Raw genomic sequence first — 22,052 nt, 5'->3', positions numbered from 1 at the left:
CTGATTACCTCACCACCAACCAATCAGAAGAATGTCCACAGGCTGATCACAAACCTTGTAATCCCTCTCCTTCACCCTATCTTTAAAAACTTTCCCTGAAAGCCATCAAGCAATAGCCAACCATGCACCTTGCTTGGCCCCACATTGGGCACCTGCTGTAAACACTGCACTTCCCTTCACCACAACCTGGTGTCAGTAGCTTGGCTTTGCTGGGTGGTAGCAAGTGGACCCAAGTTCGGTTCAATAACATAATGACCTCTAATGGTAGAGCTGAGAGTTTTCTATGCACAGTGTTACTGTGCTACCTGCCTTATTCTCATGCTACTTCTCTGGTAGCTCAGACATCAAAGAATGCTGTCTGCAATGCAGGTAGACCTGGGTTCAATCCCTGGGTCAGTAAGATCCCCTGGAGAAGGGAATGGCTACCTGCTCCAGTATTCTTGCAGAAGAATTCCACAGAAGAGCTTGGCAGGCTATAGTCCATGGGGTCACAAAGAGTCAGACACAACTGAACGACTAAAAACTTTCACTTTTCATAACAATATGAGAGTGGAGAGAGGAACTGAAAAACGAACCACTCCATGAGGAATTATCAGTGGCTCAATACAGTCTTTTATTCCAGGAAAGCATTCTTAAAGCAAGAAAGGTTCTCAGGGATCAAAAGATCCTTAGGGAAGATTTCAGGAAAATCTCAGAGGGTACCTCATGTACCTCTTCAGAGGGGAAAAAAAGATCTTACAAGAAAGCCTCTGTGAAATTTCTCATAAAAAAAACAGACCTTCCATGACAAAGAAAGGGATAACAAAGACTTATCCCTAAGACAAAGTCTTATCCCTAAAATAATATTTTGAGGATATATGCATGCCTGCTCAGTCACTCAGTCATATCTGACTCTTTTGTGATCCAGTGGACTGTAGCTCACAAGTTTCCTCTGGAATTTCCCAGGCAAGAATACTGGAATGGGTTGTAATTTCCTTGTCCAGGGGAATCTTCTCAACCCAGGCATCCAACCTGTGTCTCCTGCATTGGCAGGTGGATTCTTTTCCAGTGATCCACCTGGGAAGCCCTACAATTAGCCATACTTATGTAATTTTGTCCTGTATTTTTCTTTCTACTCAAACAAGTTCCAATTTCACCATTTTTCTTTATTAGACACTCATTTTATCCCTTTAGTTAGCATGCCTCCAACCACAAGTAATGGAAATCCCATGGACAGAGGAATCTGGTGGGCTACAGTCCATGGGGTCCCAAAGAGTCAGACACAACTTAGAGACTAAACAACAATGGCTAATTGTAGGGTTCCCAGCAAGAAGAGGAACAAGTGAAAGCTAATTGTAAACAGAAAGATAGTATAAATATATACATATACACCACAAAGTTTTAAAAAACAGCCATACTGGGGCTTCCCTGGTGACTCAGTGGTAAAAAATCAGCCTGCCAATGCAGGAGACACATGTTCGATCCCTGGTCTGGGAAGTTTTCACATGCTGTGGAGAAACTAAGCCCTAGTGACACAACTATTGAGCCTGTGTCCTAAAGCCCAGGAGCCACAATTAATGAAGCCCCCAGACCCTAGAGCCCATGCTCTGCAGCAAGAGAAGCCACTGCAATGAGAAACCTGTGCACCACAACTAGAGAGTAGTCCCCACTCACCACAACTAGAGAAAAGCCCATGCTACAACAAAGACCCAGCACAGCCAAAACAATAACTAACTAAATAAAAATGTTTTAATGAAAACTAAATAAAAACAGCCAAATTACCTTGAAATGAAAAAGACAAATGCTGGACAAAATAAAAAAGAGATCTTTGGGCTCCCAATCATTTTTGGACAGGAAGGAGGCTGAAAAAGATACTCAACGGCAAATATGGATCACATTTTATGAATAAAGAAGGATGACTCAGCAGAACCAAGATCTAAGGTGCTGCTAAGAGGTATGGAGAACTCTACATGAGCAGTGAACTGGTAACATATACCTAGCATGATTTGGAATTTCTATGGATCAGTGGCTGCTCTATCCCCAGCAACTGCTGTATGAGGACTCCTGTTGTCCCCAGTTTGGAATAGTAGTGTCTTACTATTGCATTACATGTGTGTAAGATGAAGATAACAGGTACTTTGATTGAGAGAAATAGCACGTAAGAGTTGTATCCAAGGGAGAAGTCCTGAAGAGCCTCACCCCAGGCAGGGCCTGATTTCTGGAATGAGACTGATCAATCTGATGCCACAATGTAATGAGACATTTGGGGTCTTGGAACAGAAGATAGTTATAGTTTGCAGATATCAACTGTCAAAGCCAGAGGACTGTGGTAAGTTGTGTATTCCTAAGATGACTACAAGAGCACCTCTTACACAGCAACCTCTTTCAGTGTGACAATATGATTTTGTCACTTTTTCCATGGGGAGGAGAGGTCTGTGTCCCCTGCCTCTCGAATCCAGATGGGCTAGTGAATTGTTCATAGACAGCAGATTGCAGCAGAAATGAAGCTGTGAGACTTCCAAGCCCAGGTCATAAAAGGAGATGCAGTTCCCACCTTGTTCACAGAAGCTCTTCCTGATGAAGAATTTCAGCTGCCAGGTAAGCAGTCCAACTGCCCTGAGGCTGCTGTGCTATGAAGAGGTGCAAACAGCTCACACAAAGAGATGAACTAAAGAGGCCTGAGACTACTGGAAGAGTGAGAGATGCCTACACCACCCCAAGTGTTACAGCACCTGCTGGTCTAGCTCCAGCTATCAACTAATTGCAATCACATGAAAGATCCTAAGACAAAAATTGCCTAGCTGAGGTTATCTTGAATTTCTGACCCGGGAAAGTGTGAGATATAATAAGCCACTAAATTGTGACATGATCTATTATGTAGAAGAGTAACTGGACCAGTTAGAATCAGACATGAAAAAACTGATGCCAGTTTGGGAAAGGAGTATGACAAGGCTGTGTATTGCCACCGTGCCTGTTTAACTTAGAGGCAGAGTACTCACTGGAGAAGGAAATGGCAACCCAAACCAGTATTCTTGCCTGGAAAATCCCATGGACAGAGGAGTCTGGTAGGCTACAGTTCATGGGGTCACAAAGAGTTGGACACAACTGAGCGACTGAGCACACACACATGCAGAGTACATCATGCAAAATGCTGGGCTGGATGAATCACAAGCTGGAATCAAGATTGCTGGAAGAAGTATAGACAACCTCAGATGTGCAGATGATACCACTCTAATGGCAGAAAGTGAAGAGAAACTAAAGAGCCTCTTGGTGAAAGAGGAGAATAAAAAAGGTGGCTTGAAACTCAACATTCAAAAAACTAAGATCATAGCATACAGTCCCATCACTTCAGAGCAAATAGATGGAGAAAAAGTGGAAGCAGTGACATATTTTATTTTCTTGGGCTGCAAAGTCAGTGTGGATGGTGACAGGTGCCATGAAATTAAAAGATGTTTGCTCCTTGGAAGGAAAGCCATGACAAACCTAGACAGCATATTAAAAAGCAAAGACATCACTTTCCTGACAAAGGTTCATTAGTCAAAGCTATGGTTTTCCCAGTCATCATGTATGAATGTGAGAGTTGGACCATAAAGAAGGCTGAACAGCGAAGAATTGATGCTTTCTAACTGTGGCACTGGAGAAGGCTCCTGAGAGTCCCTTGGACTTCAGTAAGATCAAACCAGTCAATCCTAAAGGAAATCAACCCTGAATATTCATTGGAAGGACTGATGCTGAGTCTGAAGCTCCAATAAGAGCCAATTCACTGGGGAAAAAAGCTCTAATGATGGGAAAGATTTAAGAGGGTGGCATAGGATGACATGTTTGCATGCCATCACTGACTCAATGGACATGAATTTGAGCAAACTGCAGGAGATACTGGAGGGAGGACAGAAGAGCCTGGTATGCTGCAATCCATAGGGTCACAAAGAGTTGGACATAGCAACTGAACGACAACTGGACCAACACAAAAAAGGACAGTATTGTTCAACTTTATAAGTAAATAATATGTTCAAGATTGCCAGAGTCCAGCTCCAGCAGCCAGGGAATCGGCCTGAAGGGATGGGCGGTGTCGGCGAGAAACGAAGCAGCCTCTCAGTTTTCTTAGACTGCATATTTATTTCAAGCTTAAGATTCTCTTTTATACTTTTACAAAAGCATCAGGTCAGAGGTTTGACATTTTCAGTTCCCCCTGACCCAGATTTGTTGTCTCCATAAATCATTGTTGCCCCTCAAAAGGAGTTCCTGCCTCAGCAATTCTCTTATCTACTTCTCATGTGTCCTTGTGAATACATAGTAACTCATGCTAATGTCTGAGCTGCATACCACATTCCTCAGTTTATTTCTTATCTTTCTAAATCCTGTTTGCCCCTAGTATCCTGAGCTCACTTTCTCTAAAAGGCTTCTAACCACTAATATCTCCAAAATTCCTAATCTCTAGAAGCTATAGTAAAATATGCTAACATTACAACATTCCTTAAATCTTTAGCTTCTAACTATTTTAATTATTCCTAAGCCCTAAATTCAGCAAACTCCTTTGCCATAAACATTTCCCTCACAAATAGGTTTCAGATAGCAATCCCTCCCATAGCCTCAAGCTGCGGCCTACGTGCTCATCCTGGAACACTCTTTTGTAAAGGTCCTTGAACGAATGTCAAAGATTAACTTTATGAATTATTCTCTGAGCACAGCTGCAGAAGGCTTTGTGCCTTCTCATGCTCCTCTCAAGAACAATAAGCACCTTAATATTCTTTTCAGTCAACTCAGCTGTGGGGAGGAAAAAACAAGTCAGGATCACAAGGCCTAACTCCTTCATCCCGGGTCCATGCCTGCGGGACAAGGAGAGGGAGTTGGGGCTGTGCCTCCATTTTGTCAGTAATGCCTAAAGCGGCTCCCAACACAAGATAATTTAATATTGAAGTTTATTAATCTTAAAGCAGAAATAGGTTATTATAAAATACATATTTATTTACCTATACAGCTAAAGAAAAATATTCAATATATTCCAGCCATTCTTCAGGACCAAGTCCTTAACAAATTCAAAATGGAAAGTAACTTCCTTTTAAGGTGATAAAGGATATCTACAATCTTCTACTGCAATTATACTGAATTCATTTATTAGTTCGAATAGTTTTCTCTTCAGAACAGCATGGTAGGGGGTACTTCCCTGGCTGTCCAGTGATTAAGACTCTGTTGCTCCCAATGCCACTCAGGCTTGTGGGATCTTGGTTAGTTCCCCCACCAGGGATCAAACCCGAGCTCCCTGCAGTGGAAGCAAGGAGTTCTAATCACTGGAGCACCAGGAAATTACCAGTATTAGCCTGGTTAAAAAAAAAATCTGAATCCTGAGTATGGATCCCTTGTTCCTAACTCCTAATGATATTCCACCTTTAAGCAGCATAGTGGTTTAATAGTTGAAATGGATATTTTTTCAATTAGGCTAAATTAGGAAACAATTTTTTTAATTTATATTTTAAAACCTATAATGTATTTTTTCAGTTAAACATTTTTTTCATCTCGTGGAGGTAATATCAGTTTTTCCCTTTAACTTATTTACTTATGTTAATATATACCCTGATTACCCTTATATTTCTAGAATAGAATCCACTTGGTTTCCAGTCTACGAAAATATTTCTATTTCTACAAAATATTAACAAAATATCCTACAAAAAATTATCTGTTGATAACTTCTCAGTATTTTTGCATGGGCAGCAATAATCAAGTTCTGTCTGTGCTTCCTTTTAAATCATGATTTGTCCATTTTGGTACCTTTATGCTATTTAATAAATAGAAACTTCTCCTTCTTCTAATTCCTCTAAAACTATTTAAATATAAGAGTTCTCTGATCACTGGATGTTTGAAAGAATTCATTGGAAACGCAATAATGGATACTTTTCGGCACAGATTCCCTGATACTGTCTTCATTTTTATTCACGTCCAGGTTTTCTCGTTTCTCGGATCAAATCTGACACATCTACTCCTTGAGAACCATAAAGAATTTAGAATTTATTAATACAGAGTGGATTCTCAATCTCTTAAGTGTCTGTGGCTCTGCATTTTCTTTTTTCATCCTGCCTTTTACTCTCTTTAAAAAAAAAAAAAAATAGTGAAAATTATAACCTACCCCACTGCACTTGAGTTATAGATTAACTTCGCTTTTTTTGTGCTTTATTATCTGTTTTCCATAAATGTGTTACAATTATTTTTCTGTTTTCTCCAAGACCGACCCGCGTTCCAGCGACTCCTGACGCTGCGTGTCCCAGGGCCTCCTGGGAAGTGTAGTTCGGCAGGGCCTTTCCCGCGCGCACGCGCAACCCTCTGCAGCCGGCTTGGACCCTCTCTTTGTCCTTCGCCACCACGCGAGAGGCCACTGTGCAAGTGTCCGCGTGCTCGTGCGCGCGCTGTTCCCCAGCTAGGCTCCAGGCCGTCGGGAATCCCGCGGATCTGCCCGGGTCGCGCAAAGCCCGGGGGCGGGGCGGTCACTTGGGTCCAGGTCCCCGTCCGGCGCGTCCGTGGTCCGAGGCATTTTTTGCAGGTTCCGGGGCTGGATCCCTGTGGGGCGGGCGGCGGGGGCTGAGAGGGCTCGTGGGGGCCGGGTTGGGGGTCGTGCCAGGGCTGCAAGTGGGCGTCCGCATTTCGGCCTGGATCTCAGTGGCTGGGTTGCGGTAGGCACCGGTGGGCTTTAGCAGTGGGGGGAGGCCCTTCCTCCGCCGCGGCCAGTGCTGAGCATCTTGACGTTTCCTTCCAGACCGGCTCGTACAGGTGGTGTCTCCCACGCGCGTGCCCGGCCGCGCGCGACCTTCGGGACACACGGCCAGTCGTGGGGGCACCCTGGGCGTGTACGCGGGGCGACCCGATTGTTCGCCTCCATCCCGGCTCCACCCAGCTTGCCTCTGCTTTTATCAGTAGGATTTTTTCCGAGGCGTCTCTACTAACAAAAAAGCCAGACAACTTTGACAGTTGCTAATGCGGTGAGGACAGCGTTGGCCTCAAGCCTTGTCTCTGACTTTGACCCACAACTGCCACTTGAAACAGTCAACTCACAGTTCCTGGGTCTCAGGCTTTTCATCTGAAACCGAGGGAGTGGCAAGAAATGACCTTTTCTTCCCTAGCTTGGAAGCTTTTTGCAGTCATTAAAACACATTATTTTATTGATTACTTATTGATTCCTTACTGTTTATTTCAACCACATGGTGCTGGACTGAAACTACTTTGCTTGCCTGTTTTCTTGGATTAAGGATTTTAAAATATGTTCACTGTCGTCAGTTTAGAGTATTGATAAACAGATTCAAATGAAAATCATTCATGATCCCATCAACAGAAAATAGTCACTGCTAACGTTTTGTACATCTTTTAGTCAATAAATGTGTGTATATTGTTAATAACCTTATTTGTTCCCTTTAAGAAAAAAACAACAAAATTGGGAATATGCTGCATATCCTGCTTAAAGCCCTTACGATCCCAAGTGGGATATTTTTTGTCCCAAGTGGGGAGTTTGACCTTTCCGGGGGAGTTCTTTCAACTTGCCCCTGAAATCTTTTCTTTCTCTTATTTTTCTCCTTAGTCTGCCCTGCTGCCATCATCCCTGGACAGGGGACTCTATCATGCATATACTGGGAATATAAACAGGGACGCCCAAGACATTTGCCCATCCCTCTTTCTACTGCTGCTGTGGATCTTTGGTCACAGGCCCTGGGGTAGACTGCATGGAACCAGTGGCCCCAATCTACCATTCTTGCATATATCATCTGTTTGGGGCACATGAACTTTTGTGCAGTATTACTTCTGTAATGAATGCTGAATGCATCGAAAAAGACAGCGTGGTATATAGAATATCTGGCACATAGTTGTTTAGTTGCTACATTGTGTCTGACTCTTTGGGGACCACATGGACTGCAGGTGGGCAAGGCTTCTCTGTCCTCAAGATTTCCTAGGCAAGATTACTGGAGTGGGTTGCCATTTCCTTCTCTAGGGGATCTTCCCAACCCAGGGATCCCACCTGTGTCTCCTGCATTGGCAGGCAAGTTCTTCACCACTGAGCCACCAGGGAAGCCTGGCACATGATAGGTGTGAGTAAATGTCACTTTTCGTTGTTCTTTTTCCCTTGTAATTCCACAGGACTTGATGCTGAGTGGGAACTTTGGGATGATGATGAAGGTGCCCCTTCCTCCTGCAGGTGAACGTGAGCATGTCATGGGGAGAACTGCAGTGCTGTGCAGGAAACTGCTGAGGTAAACTCAAACCCATGAAGTTAAAAGGGTCAAATTCTATAGCGGAGGGGGTAGGCTTCCATTTGCTGAAGGAATACATGGAAGTCAAGGGGAAGAGCACTCAGGGAGAGCTCTCTCAAGAGCCAACCTGCAAAAACATTTGTATAAATTAAATGAAAATAAGGTCGAATCTATTGTGCTGAGCAGTTAATATCAAATTTTTAAAAACTACCACACTGATGGCTTATCACACTTTTTCCACCTCAGATTCTTATGCCTCATTTCAACATTTCTCTCTACTCTTGATAAATTTTCTCTGAAACCCAACTAAACTTTGCCAAGTAGTTTCTGACAAAGGAAATTTAAAGATCACATTGTGAATTTGGCTGCCTGCTTAATTTTTATTCCATGAAATAAAGTGAAAGTGTAACACAAAGGAAATGACCTATTTATTTACTAGAGGTGTATCATCCTTGTCTGGGGTATGTGTGTATGTTTGTATTATGATTGACTTTTCTTGAACCACACAGAGGTTATTACTTTTTTTTAATGGTTAAATCTATTGGCTTTTAAGTAACATTTTTTTACTTTTGCCTTTGTAGCATGTGTAGGGACATTTTCCCCCAAACTACACAAATACTCACTTGTGTTTTCTTTAGGCACTATCATGGTTTTCATTATTTTAAGTTCTGATCCCTCTGAAAGTACAGTTGACCCTTGAAAAATAGGGGTATGAAATGCGTGGGTCCACTTATATGCAGTTTTTTTTCAATAAATACCACAGTACTGTATGATCAGAGGTTGGTTGAATCTGCAGATATGAACCTTGGATATAGAGGGCTGACTATAATATTATTTGAGGATTTTTGAATGCATGGGTGGTGAGGTGGGTTAGTGTCCCTAACCCTCAAATTGTTCAAGGGTCAACTGTAGTTTGTTGTAATATATGAGATAGATATCTGGCTTTATTTTCTTTCAAGTGTTAATCACTTCTCCTATTCATTAAGTAATCGGGTTTTACTTTGGGTGTGAAGTGCCACATTTATTGCGTGAGAGATTTACATATTGGGGCTGTTATGGTTTATTTAGCTGTAAATCTTTTGTGGAGACAGTATGAAATACTTTTTTTAATATAATTTTACAATATATGTTAATATTACATGGACCTATTTACACTCATTATCTTGTGTTTCCCAAAAATGTCCAAAGCTGTTCCTGTACCTTTTTTTCTTCCAGGTGAACTTTAGAATTGCTTGTTAAAAAAATTTTTTTTGAGATTGTGATTGGAATTGACTAAAAATATAAATCATTCAGGGCTGAATTATGAAGTTTTTCTGTCCTAGAAAGACCAATTTGTGTGTGAGGAAGTCTGTTTTTATAGTCCCCATCGGTGGTTTTAGTTTGCTTTAGCCTATGAACTGTATACATTTCTTGTCATGTATATTTCTATATTTTATGTATTTTTTCCTGATATACATATTTTTTTTCTACCTTTTTATTTGTTTAAATAAGAAGCTGTTGATATTACAGTACTATGTCTGTTGACCTGGAAAGATGGTTTGCATAGTGGGAAGAAAGCAAAAACAGTTTTTAAATGTGACCTTATATTTTTGTTAAAAATATCCAGATTGTTTATACCACCTCTTAAGAGTGGTTATGTTTGGTCACAAGAAAGAAATTTTTCTTATTTAGTTTATATACATTTCTAAGTTTTGTCATCATATTTTACTTCTGTAATAATTATGACTCTCTTTGTTTAGTTCTTATGTGTGCCAGTTCCAGTTCTAAAATGAATATATTTTCACAATTTAGGGTATGTAAAGGAATCATTTCTTGTGTAACTGGAAAGAACTTCAATATGTATTTCTGAGTTGATACCAAGGGCTGAATCACAGGAAGACATGAAAGGGAAGAGGCTGGTGTTTGAAGTGCTGCTTTAGTGTGTCATAGGGATGAGCAGGCTGTTCTTCATTTGTGTTTCTGTGGAACTAAGGTGACAGAATGTGTGCATGGAAATAAGAGCTAATTCTGAGATGTAGGGTGAGTGTGTGAACATATCTGTACATGAATACACACAATAACTGTATGATTTTGGAAGTAAATATCTTGAATGTAGGACTTCCCAGGTGGTTCAGTCATAAAAGAATCCACCTGACAATTGAGGAGACGCAGGTTTGATCCCTGGGTCAGGAAGATCCCTGGGGAAGGAAATGGCAACCTACTCTAGTATTCTCGTCTGGGAAATCCAACGGACAGAGGAGCCTGGAGGGCTATAGTCCATGGAGTTTGAAAAAGAGTCAGACACGACTAAGCAACTAAATGTCAACAACCCTGAACATAGCAAAAAAGAGAATAGCATTCATTGCTGATACTTAATAGTTGTGCAGTCATTGGCACACTCTAAGTTTCATTTTTTGTTCTATAAAATGGAGATTTTTAATGCTTTTTTGTCAAATGCCTTTTGGGTTGTCTGTGAGGGTTGTTATAAAGTGTTTAGTATTTTGTCTTATATACTGAAAACACTCAGATGTGAGAGCTATTGTTATTGCCAGAAACTAGTCACTTTCCCTTTAATATCTCATTTATTCCTCAGAATCCCCATGGCATTACATAGCAACTAAAGATTAATTCTCCAGAAATATATAATCTCTGTGCTTCAAACAACATAACTTTAAGCATATAATCAAAACATCAACAGAAGTACAAGGAAAAACTGGCCAATCTGAATTTAACATACTTCCTTTAGAAATTGATATGATTGGCAGACATAAATTAGGAAGGTTATAGATTTTAAACCTTAGTTTTCTATTTGTTCTTACCCAAAGTCACAAAGCCAGGAAAAGGAAAAAGTTGATTAAAACTTAGATCTATAAGCTTTCCAAAAGTCTATGTAACACAAAGCTGCCTTGTCCTTCCCAGCACTGTCCCTCAGTGTCCTCAGTGGACATTAACTGAATCTCAGGATTACTTCTGCTGAGTAATCTTTATCTGTGTGCAGAGACATGCACTTCTGCCATTCTTTTGTATCACATTCTATTTCTATCCCTGGTAGTCCTGTGTCAGTTATACAGAAAAGACACTCTGGCATTAGATGATTATCAATTCCTATTTCCCAGCAAGAAAGGAAGGGATTTTAGGTGCACTATGAATATACCAATTGAAGTGCATTGGTCCCCAGGTTCACAGATCCTGGTTCCCCACAAATAAGCCTGCTCGTGTGAGACAAGAAAGGCATTCCCAGCAGAGAAATTCATTCCTGGTGTTAAAGACCTCACTCCAGAGCTTCAGGGTAGAAGCAGAGGCCACAGGACTGAACAAAACTCAGACTTGCTGACCATCTCACACAGGCTGCAGAAATGACCATGTTACAGGTGAGTTTGTGTTTATTCCTCATTATTTTTCCAGGGGATTAGAAGGAGTATGTAAGAGTGAAAAACGAAATATTACATTGTTAAGAAGTCAGGGGAAGATACCCTCAGAATGGAAGATCCAAACTGGGACAAAATAAAGCAGTGATGCAATAACTATAGGGCCTTGAGAAGTTCTTAAAGTTTCGATTTTTATAAGCCTTAGTGTCCTACATAATTATTGAATGAGCTATAAACTTCTCAAATTCTTGACAAGTGTAATAAACATATGCATTGTACTATCTAAATGAAAAAGCAAAATTCTTCATGGAAAGTAAGTATTTATTGGTCACTCCCTGGGGAAGCCTTTAAATAAATGATATAGTGGTAATGTCCTCAGGAGAAACATTGTAATAAATACAAGAGTATTGTAGCCATTTTTCATGGTTTTCCACAGAATGTGACCCAAGGGTAGTATGCCAAAGCCGAACTTAATCACCATAATTATTTATTTATTTACCTCTTTAGTTGTGAAGCAGAATTCACATGGAGAAAAGTTCATAAAATATTAAAGTGCAGCTTAATGTGTTATCAAATGAATACCCATGAAACCACCATTTCATTTCAAGAAATTGAAATCACAGTTTCAATCCCAATCACAGCTTCTTCCTGACAGAGGGAACCAGGACTCTAGCTTCTGTAACCATTTCCTGGCTTGTCTGTTTAGTTTTACTCCTAAGTGTTTATCCGCTAACACTGCAGTTGGTTTTGTCTGCTGTTGTGCATGCTCATTTGTGTTTTGCTTCTTTCACTTTCATTTGTTTCTGAGATTCATTGCATTTGCAAGCTCTTCAATGTAGACAGCTTCTTCTTTTTCAAGAAATATACATTCAATTTCCTCAGTTTATTTTTTTCAAAGCTTTAAAAAAAAAAGTTTATCTATTTGGCTGTGTCGGTGTTTAGTTGTGGCATGTAGGTTCTTCCTGCATTTTTTCAGGATCTTTCATTGCAGTGCACAGACTTTCTGGTTGTGGCACATGGGCTCAGTAGTTGCGTTGTATGGCCTTAGTTACTGCACAGTATGTAGGGTCTTAGTTCCCAAACCAGGACTCAAACCTTGTCCCCTGCATTGCAAGGCAGATTCTTAACCACTGGACCATCAGGGAAGTCCCTGAAGGCAGCTTCTTAATATCATCAAATCCAGCCATTATCAAGTTTCCATTAGTCTCATAAAAATTGTCATTTGTTTGCGTCAGACTCAAGTAAAGTTCATACAGTGCAGTTAATCTGTCTCTTAATCTTGACACTGCGTATTTTTTTCTATCCAAATCATGTGTTGAAGAGACCAGGCCATTGATCTGTAGTTTCTCACTATCTGAAGGCTCTGAATAAGTGATGTGGTGGGTAATACATCCCCATGCTGTTACTGGTGTGTTGTCACCCGGGTTTCCTGTAAATTGGTAGATTCAGAGATGTGCTGTCCAGTACTGAAGCCACCAGCCACATACGACTGAACTTAAGTTAATTCAGTTAAATCCTTTTGTCACAGTTGTCCCCTCTCAAGTGCTTAGTAGCCACAGATTGGACAGCCATGAACTGGGTAGCACAGGTAAAGAACGTTTCCATCATCACAGCAAGTTCCACGCTGAGGTTTGATCAGGTTCAAGTGTGACTTCTTGGCAAGAATGCTTCAGAAGTTGTTGTGGTACTTCTTTCAGGAGTTGCACGATGCCCACAGGTCTCTCTTTGTCTTGCTATGGCTTTAAATGATCACTGCTTGTATGGATCATTTCATTAGAAGCTGCAAAACGATAACACCCTCCTTGTAACATTTTTCTTATTTACTAACTAGAATGCTGTTCTCTAGTACCACAAACTACATCAAGGCTCAGTTTGTACATCTTCTGCCCTACAATTAGTAGCTTAAAATTTAGTTATCATAAAATTTTGTTATAATTTTAAAGTATGGCCAAAACATAGAAATATACTAGATTTTTGCATATTGTCTTGGTATTCAGGAACTTCATAAGCCCATTTAAACTAACTAATCATTTTTCTTTAGATTTGGTTAGATTTCCATGTTTATAAAAATATCAGCAATACTTTTTTTTTAATAAAAAGAAATTCCACTGACTTCCTAGTTTGCTAAGACTTTCTATAACAAATAAATGTTGATTACTTTTCAATTTTTGGTGTGTTGTTTCATCTGTTTGTTCTTTTTCATACTTTTATATTCTCCCTTATGAAATCTAGTCCTTCTTTTTGAAAAACATAAATGTGCTTTTTTAAAGCTGTTAGATTTTTCTGTTATTTGTAGCTCCTGTGATGTACATTCTTCCACTTACAGATATGTTTTATCTGTATCTACTGAGATGATGATATGTTTTTCCTTAATCTATTAATATAGTAAATATCAATTATTATTTTTTAAATATTAAATCAACCTTGAATTTGGGGGATAAACTCCAGCTTATTTTTGATATATTTTCCTCTTTATATTTTGTTCAGTATAGTACTTTGGTGATGTTGTTTAGGATTTTCAAATCAGTGTTCATGTGTAACTTGGCCTTTGCTTTTCCCTTCTTAGCAGTATCCCTATTGAGTTTTGTTATCAAGATCATGCAGGTGTCAAAAAGTTTATCAAAAGTTTCTTCCACATTATATAAGAGTTTAGCAAAATTGGAATTACTTCAGCATTAAATGTTTATAAAATTAACTAGTAAAGCCATTTTTTTTGTGAGTTTTAAACTCAGGAAACCAGTTTTCCACATGGCCAATGCATGATTTGTAAAATCATAAATGAGTAAATGATCCATTTAAGAAGCAAGATAAAACAGTAGATTTTAATGTGACCGTGTGAAAAGTTTACCAATATGAATGAAGATTCTACATTGCAGCTCATTTTTGTGAGACCAGTTGATTAGTTTTGATGTGATATCCAAGAAGAATGTCCACAATGAACTAATTCTAATTGTTGTAGGGTCTTTTGGATTTTCTTTATGCAGTCATGCCATCTATGACAGTTTTACATGTTGTTTTCAATATTTATACTTGTTCCTCGCATTGTATTGTTCTGACCTCCTGCAGTACTTTGTAGACTAGAGGTAGCATTAGGAACACCCTTGTCTCATTAGGAACACCCAGGCCTGCACTGTCCACTACATAGCACATCACAGGTGCTCACTTCTGACACCAGCCACCTGGAATTAGCACAGACTCTGCAGAGTGAGAGCACCATCCCCAACAAGAGTGCCTTCACTTTAGTTGATAGCTGTAAGTTCGAGAGTCCTCAGGCCACACACAACACTTCTGTCCAACTGGCTGCAAATTTGGGGGGTTCCTATGACCCCCTCAGGTTCGATGGAACAGTTCACAAGACTTAGGAAAGTGCTATACCTAAAACTAGTTTTATTACAAGGCCACAAATTAGGACCAGCCAAATGAAGAGACACAGAGTGAGGTCTGGCAGGGTCCCAAACAGAGAGCTGCTGTGCCCTCTCCCTGTGGAATCAGGATACATCATCCTCCTGGCCTATGTCTGATTACCAGCCAGAAAGCTAACCTGAGGCAGAAATATCCAGAGTTTTTACTGGGTGTTCACTGTGTAGGTGTGATTGATTAAATCCCTGGCCATTTGATGGAACTCAGCCTCCAGCCCTGTCTGCTCCATGGAGGTTGGACTGATAGCATCTCTCTGAAAGCCCCAACCCTCCAATCCAATGATTGGTTTTCCAGCATGGCCAGTGCCCACCTGGAGACTCCAGCAGCCCACCATGAGTTACCTTGTTCCATAAACTCAGGAGGGACCCACCACTAATAGCACAGAAATCTGCCATCCCAAAAAAATGGCACAAAAACCAGTTGTATAACCTATACCCATTAGCTTCACATACTGTTAAATTAAAATTAAATAAAATATAAAAGTCAGTTTCTAGTCACCTTTGACATATTCAGTAGACACTGGTGGCTGTCAGTGACTATATTGGATGGTATGCTGCTAAGTTACTTCAGTCGTGTCCAACTCTATGCGACCCCATAGACGTCAGCCAGGCAAGAACACTGGAGTGGGTTGCCATTTCCTTCTCCAATGCATGAAAGTGAAAAAGTGAAAGTGAAGTCGCTCAGTCGTGTAAGACTCTTAGCGACCCCATGGACTGCAGCCTACCAGGCTCCTCCATCCATGGGATTTTCCAGGCAAGAGTACTGGAGTGGGGTGCCATTGCCTTCTCCTATTGGATGGTATAGATATGAGCATTTCTGTCATCACAAGAAATTCTGTTGGACAGTGCTGTTCTAGTCCTCAGAGACCAAGCACTCAGTGTTTTACCATTAAGTATGATGCTAGCTGTACATATTTTATAGATTATGATTATCAGATTAAATTTCCTTCTATTTCTAGTTTGTTGATAGTATTTTACAATGAACAGATTTTCACAATATGCCTTTTCTGCATTTTGAAATGATAATGGCTTTTCTCCTTTATTCTGTTAATATAATAGTGATTTCAGAATCAATATCTTACATAATTGAAAGAAACCTCATTTGGTCAGGCCACATTATACTTTTTATGCATGTGTGTGTGTTAGTTGCTCAGTCGTGTCCAACTCTTTGCAACCCCATGGATGGTAGCCCTCCAGGCTCCTCTGTCCATGGGATTCTCCAGGCAAGAATACTGAAGTGGATAGCCATTCCCTTCTCCAGGAGGTCTTCCCAACCCAGGGATCAGACCCGGGTCTCTTGCATTGCAGGCAGATTTTTTACTGTCTGAGCCACCAGGGAAGCCCCTTTTCTGCATGGCTAAATTCAATTTGCTAACACTTTATTAGGAATTTTGATTCTCTAAGAGCTTGTAATGTTCTTTTGTTGTGTTCATGTCTGATTTGGGATTAGAGGTCTGCTGGCCTTATAAAATGAATTGAGAAGTTTGCACTGTTTATTCTCTGAAAGAATTTATATGAGATCATTTTATTTATTCCTTGAATGTTGGGAAGAATTCACCTCTGAAACCATCTAAAACTTGTGGTTTTTTTGAAGGAAGGTTTTAAATTGTGAGGGTCAATTCCTGTAATAGTTAAAGGACTAATTCAGACCTTCTTTCTTCTGTCACTTTTGAGTACATTGTCTTTCAAGAAATATATCTATTTTATCTAAGTTGTCATGTATGTTGGCATAAATTGATTAATATTGTTATCTTTTTAACACCTTTATTGAACTATGTCAGTAGTATCCACTGACATCACTGACAAGTGTATAACTCAGTAATTTTTTTAGTAACTTTATATTGTATAACCATCATTGCAATCCAGTATTAGAAGGGTTCTATAATCCCAAGAGAATCTTTGTGACATTTGCAGTCGGTTCCTCCTCCCATCCCCAGCCTGAAGCAACCACTAATTTTCTTGCTGTCTATACAGGTTTTCTTTTTGGAAATATCATATAAATGGATTTTTATAAAAGTGTAATCTTTTGTTTCTAGCTTCTTTCAATTAGCATAGTATTTTTGAGGTTCATCTATGTTTTAGTATATGTCAGAAACACATTCTTATTGTTGAATAGTATTCCATTATGTTGAATATATCATTTTTTATTTATCCATTCACCACTTGATGGACACTTGGAATATTTATACTTTTTGGTACATTTGTTATATAAATATAATTTTTATCAGTAGTACTAATATGAACAATCACTTATAAGTATTTTATTAATCAAAGTATAGGTGATTTACAATGTTGTGTTACTTTCAGGTTATAGCGTTTATATCTATATGCATATATATATTCTTTTTCAGATTCTTTTTCATTACGGGTTATTATAGATATTGAATATAGCTCCCTGTGCAGGTCCTTGTTGATTGTCAATGGGATTTTATATATAGTAGTGTGTATATGTTAATCCCAAACTTCTAATTTATCCCTTCACATTTCCGTCCTTTCCCTTTTGGTAGCCATAAGTTTGTTTTCTATATTTGTGAGTTTGTTTCTGTTTTATAAATAAGTTCATTTGTATTACTTTTTTAGATTCCACTTATAAGTGATGTCATATAATACTTGTCCTTCTCTGTCTGACTTACTTCTCAGCAGGATAATCTCTAGGTCCATCCATGTTGCTGCAAATGGCATGATTTCATTCTTTTTTGTGACTGGTATTCCACTGTGTACCACATCTTTATCCATTCATTTTTCCATGGACATTGAGGTCACTTCCATGTCTTGGCTATTGTAAATAGTGCTGCTGTGAACTTAAGAGGTGCATGTATCTTTGCAAATAAGAGTTTTCATCTTTTCTGGATATATGCCCAGGAGGGAGATTGCCAAGTCTGTGGTAACTCTATTACTAGTTTCTTAAGGAGCCTCCATACTGTTTCCCAGTGTGGCTACACAAATTTACATTCCAACCAACAGTGTAGGAGGGTTCCATTTGCTCCATGCCCTCTCCAGCATTTATTATTTTAGACTTTTTGATGATGGCCATTCTGTCTGCTGTGAGGTGATACCTTATTGTAGTTTTGATTTGCACTTTAAAAAAAAATAATTAGACATCTTTTCATGTGCTTTTGGACCATCTATATGTCTTCGTTGGAAAAATGTCTACTAATGTCTTCTGCCCCATTTTTTGATTGCATTGTTTGTTTTTTTGATATTGAACTTTATGAGCTGTTTGTATATTTTGGAAATTAAGACCTTGTCAGTCACATCATTTTCAAATATTTTCTTCCATTCTGTAGGTTGTCTTTAAATGCTGTTTCTGGTTTCCTTTGCTGTGCAAAAGCTTTTATGTTTAATTAGATTCAATTTGTTTATTTTTGCTTTACTTCCATTACTCTAGGAGACAGATCCAAAAAACTGTTTTTGAGGTTTATATCAAAAAGTATTCTCCCTGTGTTTTCCTCAAGGAGTTTTATAGTATCCAGTCTCACAGTTAGGTCTTTAATCCATTTTGAGTGTATTTTCGTATGTGGTGTTAGAGAAGGTTCTACTTTCATTCATTTACGTGTAACTGCCCAGTTTTCTTAGCACTGCATATTGACAAGATTATCTTTTCTTTGTTTTATGTTTTCCCCTACTTTGTTGAAGATTAATTGACCCTAGTGTGTGGGTTTGTTTCTGGGCTTTCTATCTAGTTCCATTGATGTATATGTCTGCTTTTGTGCCAGTACCATAATGTTTTGATTACTGTACCTTTGTAGTATAGTCTGAAGTCAGAGGGTATGATTCATCCAGCTCTATTAAAGATTCTTTACTGGTTATTTGGGGTCTTTTATGTTTCTATACATATTTTAATACTATTTGTTCTATTAATAGTTCTGTGAAAAATGCCCTAATTTCATAGGGGTTGCATTGAATCTGTAGATTGGGTATTATGGTCATTTTAACAGTATTGATTCTTCCAATGCAAGAAAACATAGTGTATCTTTCCATCTATTTGTAGCACCTTTAATTTTTTTCGTCAGCATCTTGTAGTTTTCAGAGCACAGGTCTTTTGCCTCCTTAGATAAGTTTATTTCTAGGTATTTTATTCTTTTTGATGCAGTGGTAAATGGGATTGTTTCCTTAATTTCTCTTTCTGATATTTCATTATTAGTATATAGAAATGCAATGGATTTTGGTGTATTTATTTTGTATCCTGAAACTTTACCAAATTTATTGATGAGTTCTAGTAGTTTTCTGGTGGCATCTTTAAGACTTTCTGTGTATAGTATCAGGGACTTCCCCAGTGGCTCAGCAGTGAAGAATCTGCTTGCACTGCAGGAGACTTAAGAGTAGACAAGTGTTCAGTCCCTGGGTTGGGAAGATACCCTGGAGAAGGAAATGGCAACCCACTCCAGTATTCTTGTCTGGGAAATCCCATGTGGTCCCAGACTGAGGAGCCTGGTGGGCTGTAGTCCATGGGGTTGCAAACGAGTCAGATATGACTGAGCAACTAAACAACAATGTATAGTATTATATCTTCTGCAAACTGATAATTTTACTTCTTCTTTTCAGATTTGGACTCCTTTTATTTCTTTTTCTTCTCTGATTGCCATGGCTAGGACTTCCAAAACTGTTGAATAAAAGTGGCAAGAGTGGGCATCTTTGTCTTGTTCCTGATCTTAGAAGGGATACTTTCAGCTTTTCACCATGGAATATGATGGTAGCTGTGGGTTTGTCATATATGGCCTTTATTATGTTGAGGTATGTTCCCCCTATGCTTACTTTGTGGAGTTTTTATCATAAATGGGTGTTAAATTTTGTCACAAGCTTTTTTTGCATCTATTAGGATGATTATATGGTTTTTATTCTATTGTTTGTTAATGTGGTATATCATGTTGATTGATTTGCAGATACCGAAAAATCCTTCTCTCCCTGAGATAAACTCCTTTTGATCATGGTGTATGATCCATCCCTTTACTATATTGTTGGATTCACATTGCTAGTATTTTGATGAGGATTTTTGCATCTATGTTAATCAGTGATATCAGCCTGTAATTCTCTTTATTTGTGTGTGATACCTTTGTCTGGTTTAGGTATCAGGGTGATGATGGCACCATGAATGAGTTTGGAAGTGTTCCTCTGCAAGTTTTGGAATAGTTTCACAAGGATAGGTATTAACTCTTTAAATGTTTGGTAGAATTCACCTGTGAAGTCATCTGCTCCTGGACTTTTATTGTTGGTAGTTTTTAAATTACTAATTCAATTTCATTACTGGTAATTGATCTGTTCATATTTTCTATTTCTTTCTGGTTCAGTCTTAAGAGATTATACTTTTCTAAGAATTTGTCCATTGCTTCCAGTTCAGTTCAGTCACTCAATCATGTCCAACTCTGCATCCCCATGGACTGCAGCACTCCAGGTTTCCCTGTCCATCACCAATTCCTGCAACTTGCTCAATCTCAAGTCCATCAAGTTGGTAATGCCATCCAACCATCACATCCTCTGTTGTCCCCTTTTCCTCCTGCCTTCAATCTTTCCAGCATCAGGCTCTTTTCTAATGTCAGTTCTTTGCATCAGGTAGCCAAAGTACTAGAGCTTCAGCTTCAGCATCAGTCCTTCCAATGAATATTCAGGACTGACTTCCTTTAGGATTGACTTGCTTGATTTCCTTGCAGTCCAAGGGACACTCACGAGTCTTCTCCAACATCACAGTTCAGAAGCATCAATTCTTTGGTGCTCCGCCTTCTTCATAGTCCAACTCTCACATCCATAGATGACTACTGGAAAAACTGTAGCTTTGACTAGATGGACCTTTGTTGGGAAAGTAATGTCTCTGCTTTTTAATATGCTGTCTAGGTTGGTCATAGCTTTTCTTGAAAAGATGCTTTTCAAGGAACAAGCATCTTTTAATTTCATGGCTGCAGTCACTATCTGCAGTGATTTTGTAGCCCACCAAAATAAAGTCTGTCACTGTTTCCATTGTTTCCCCATCTATTTGCCATGAAGTGATAGGACCAGATGCCATGATCTTAGTTTTCTGAATGTTGAGTTTTAAGCCAACTTGTTCACTCTCTTCGTTCATTTTCATCAAGAGCCTCTTTAGTTCCTCTCCACTTTCTGCCATAAGGGTGGTGTCATCTGCGTATCTGAGGTTATTGATATTTCTCTCTGCAATCTTGATTCCAGCTTGTGCTTCGTCCAGCCCAGCATTTCACATGATGTACTCTGCATAGAAGTTAAATAAGCAGGGTGACAGTATACAGCCTTGACATACTCCTTTCCCAATTTGGAACCAGTCTGTTGTTCCATGTCTGGTTCTAACTGTTGCTTCTTGACCTGCATACAGATTTCTCAGGAGGCAGATAAGGTGGTCTGGTATTCCCATCTCTTGAAGAATTTTGCACAGTTTGTTGTAATCTACACAGTCAAAGACTTTGGCATAGTCAATAAAGCAAAAGTAGATGTTTTTCTGGAACTCTCTTGCTTTTTCGATGATCCAGCCGATGTTGGCAATTTGATCTCTGGCTCCTCTGCCTTTTCTAAATCCAGCTTGAACATTTTGAAGTTCACAGTTCATGTACTATTGAAGCCTGGCTTGGAGAATTTTGAGCATTACTTTGCTAGCGTGTGAGATGAGTGCAATTGTGCAGTACTTTAAGCATTCTTTGGCATTGCCCTTTTTTGGGATTGGAATGAAAACTGACCTTTTCTAGTCCTGTGGCCACTGCTGAGTTTTCCAAATTTGCTGGCATATTGAGTGCAGCACTTTCACAGCATCATCTTTCAGGATTTGAAATAGGTCAACTGGAATTCCATCACCTCCCCTAGCTTTGTTCGTAGAGATGCTTCCTAAGGGCTGCTTGACTTTGCATTCCAGGATGTCTGGCTCTTTGTGAGTGATCACACCATCATGGTTATCTGGGTCAGGAAGATGTTTTTTGTATGATTCTTCTGTATATTCTTGCCACCTCTTCTTAATATCTTCTGTTTCTATTAGTTCCATAGCATTTCTGTCCTTTATTGAGCCCATCTTTGCATGAAGTGTTCCCTTGGTATCTCTAATTTTCTTGAAAAGGTCTCTAGTCTTTCCCAGTCCATTGTTTTCC

At 39.3% G+C, this 22,052-nt stretch overlaps 1 protein-coding gene across 6 annotated transcripts in view; it reads left to right on the top strand.

Annotated features, from left to right (window-relative positions):
• The window catches only part of LOC113907654 (zinc finger protein 26), a 70,845-nt gene that overhangs the window by 36,557 nt on the left and 12,236 nt on the right, over window positions 1–22,052 (top strand). For 2 of the 6 annotated variants that reach the window (XM_027567180.1, XM_027567181.1), the window contains exons 1-2: window positions 6,285–6,511; window positions 8,095–8,207. The exons of 1 other annotated variant lie outside the window; for it this stretch is intronic. Coding sequence is in view for 3 of the 5 variants with exons in the window: in XM_027567177.1 (XP_027422978.1) it covers window positions 11,543–11,557 (15 nt within the window). In the remaining 2 variants the exon portion in view is untranslated. Of the gene's footprint in view, window positions 1–6,278; window positions 6,512–7,947; window positions 8,208–11,364; window positions 11,558–22,052 lie in introns of those variants that run through there. 3 more of the 6 variants (XM_027567177.1, XM_027567179.1, XM_027567178.1) reach the window with 3 other exon arrangements.

This window comes from Bos indicus x Bos taurus, chromosome 17, assembly GCF_003369695.1.
Source record: "Bos indicus x Bos taurus breed Angus x Brahman F1 hybrid chromosome 17, Bos_hybrid_MaternalHap_v2.0, whole genome shotgun sequence".
NCBI lineage: Eukaryota > Metazoa > Chordata > Mammalia > Artiodactyla > Bovidae > Bos > Bos indicus x Bos taurus.
This window is presented reverse-complemented; position numbering and strand designations above follow the sequence as displayed.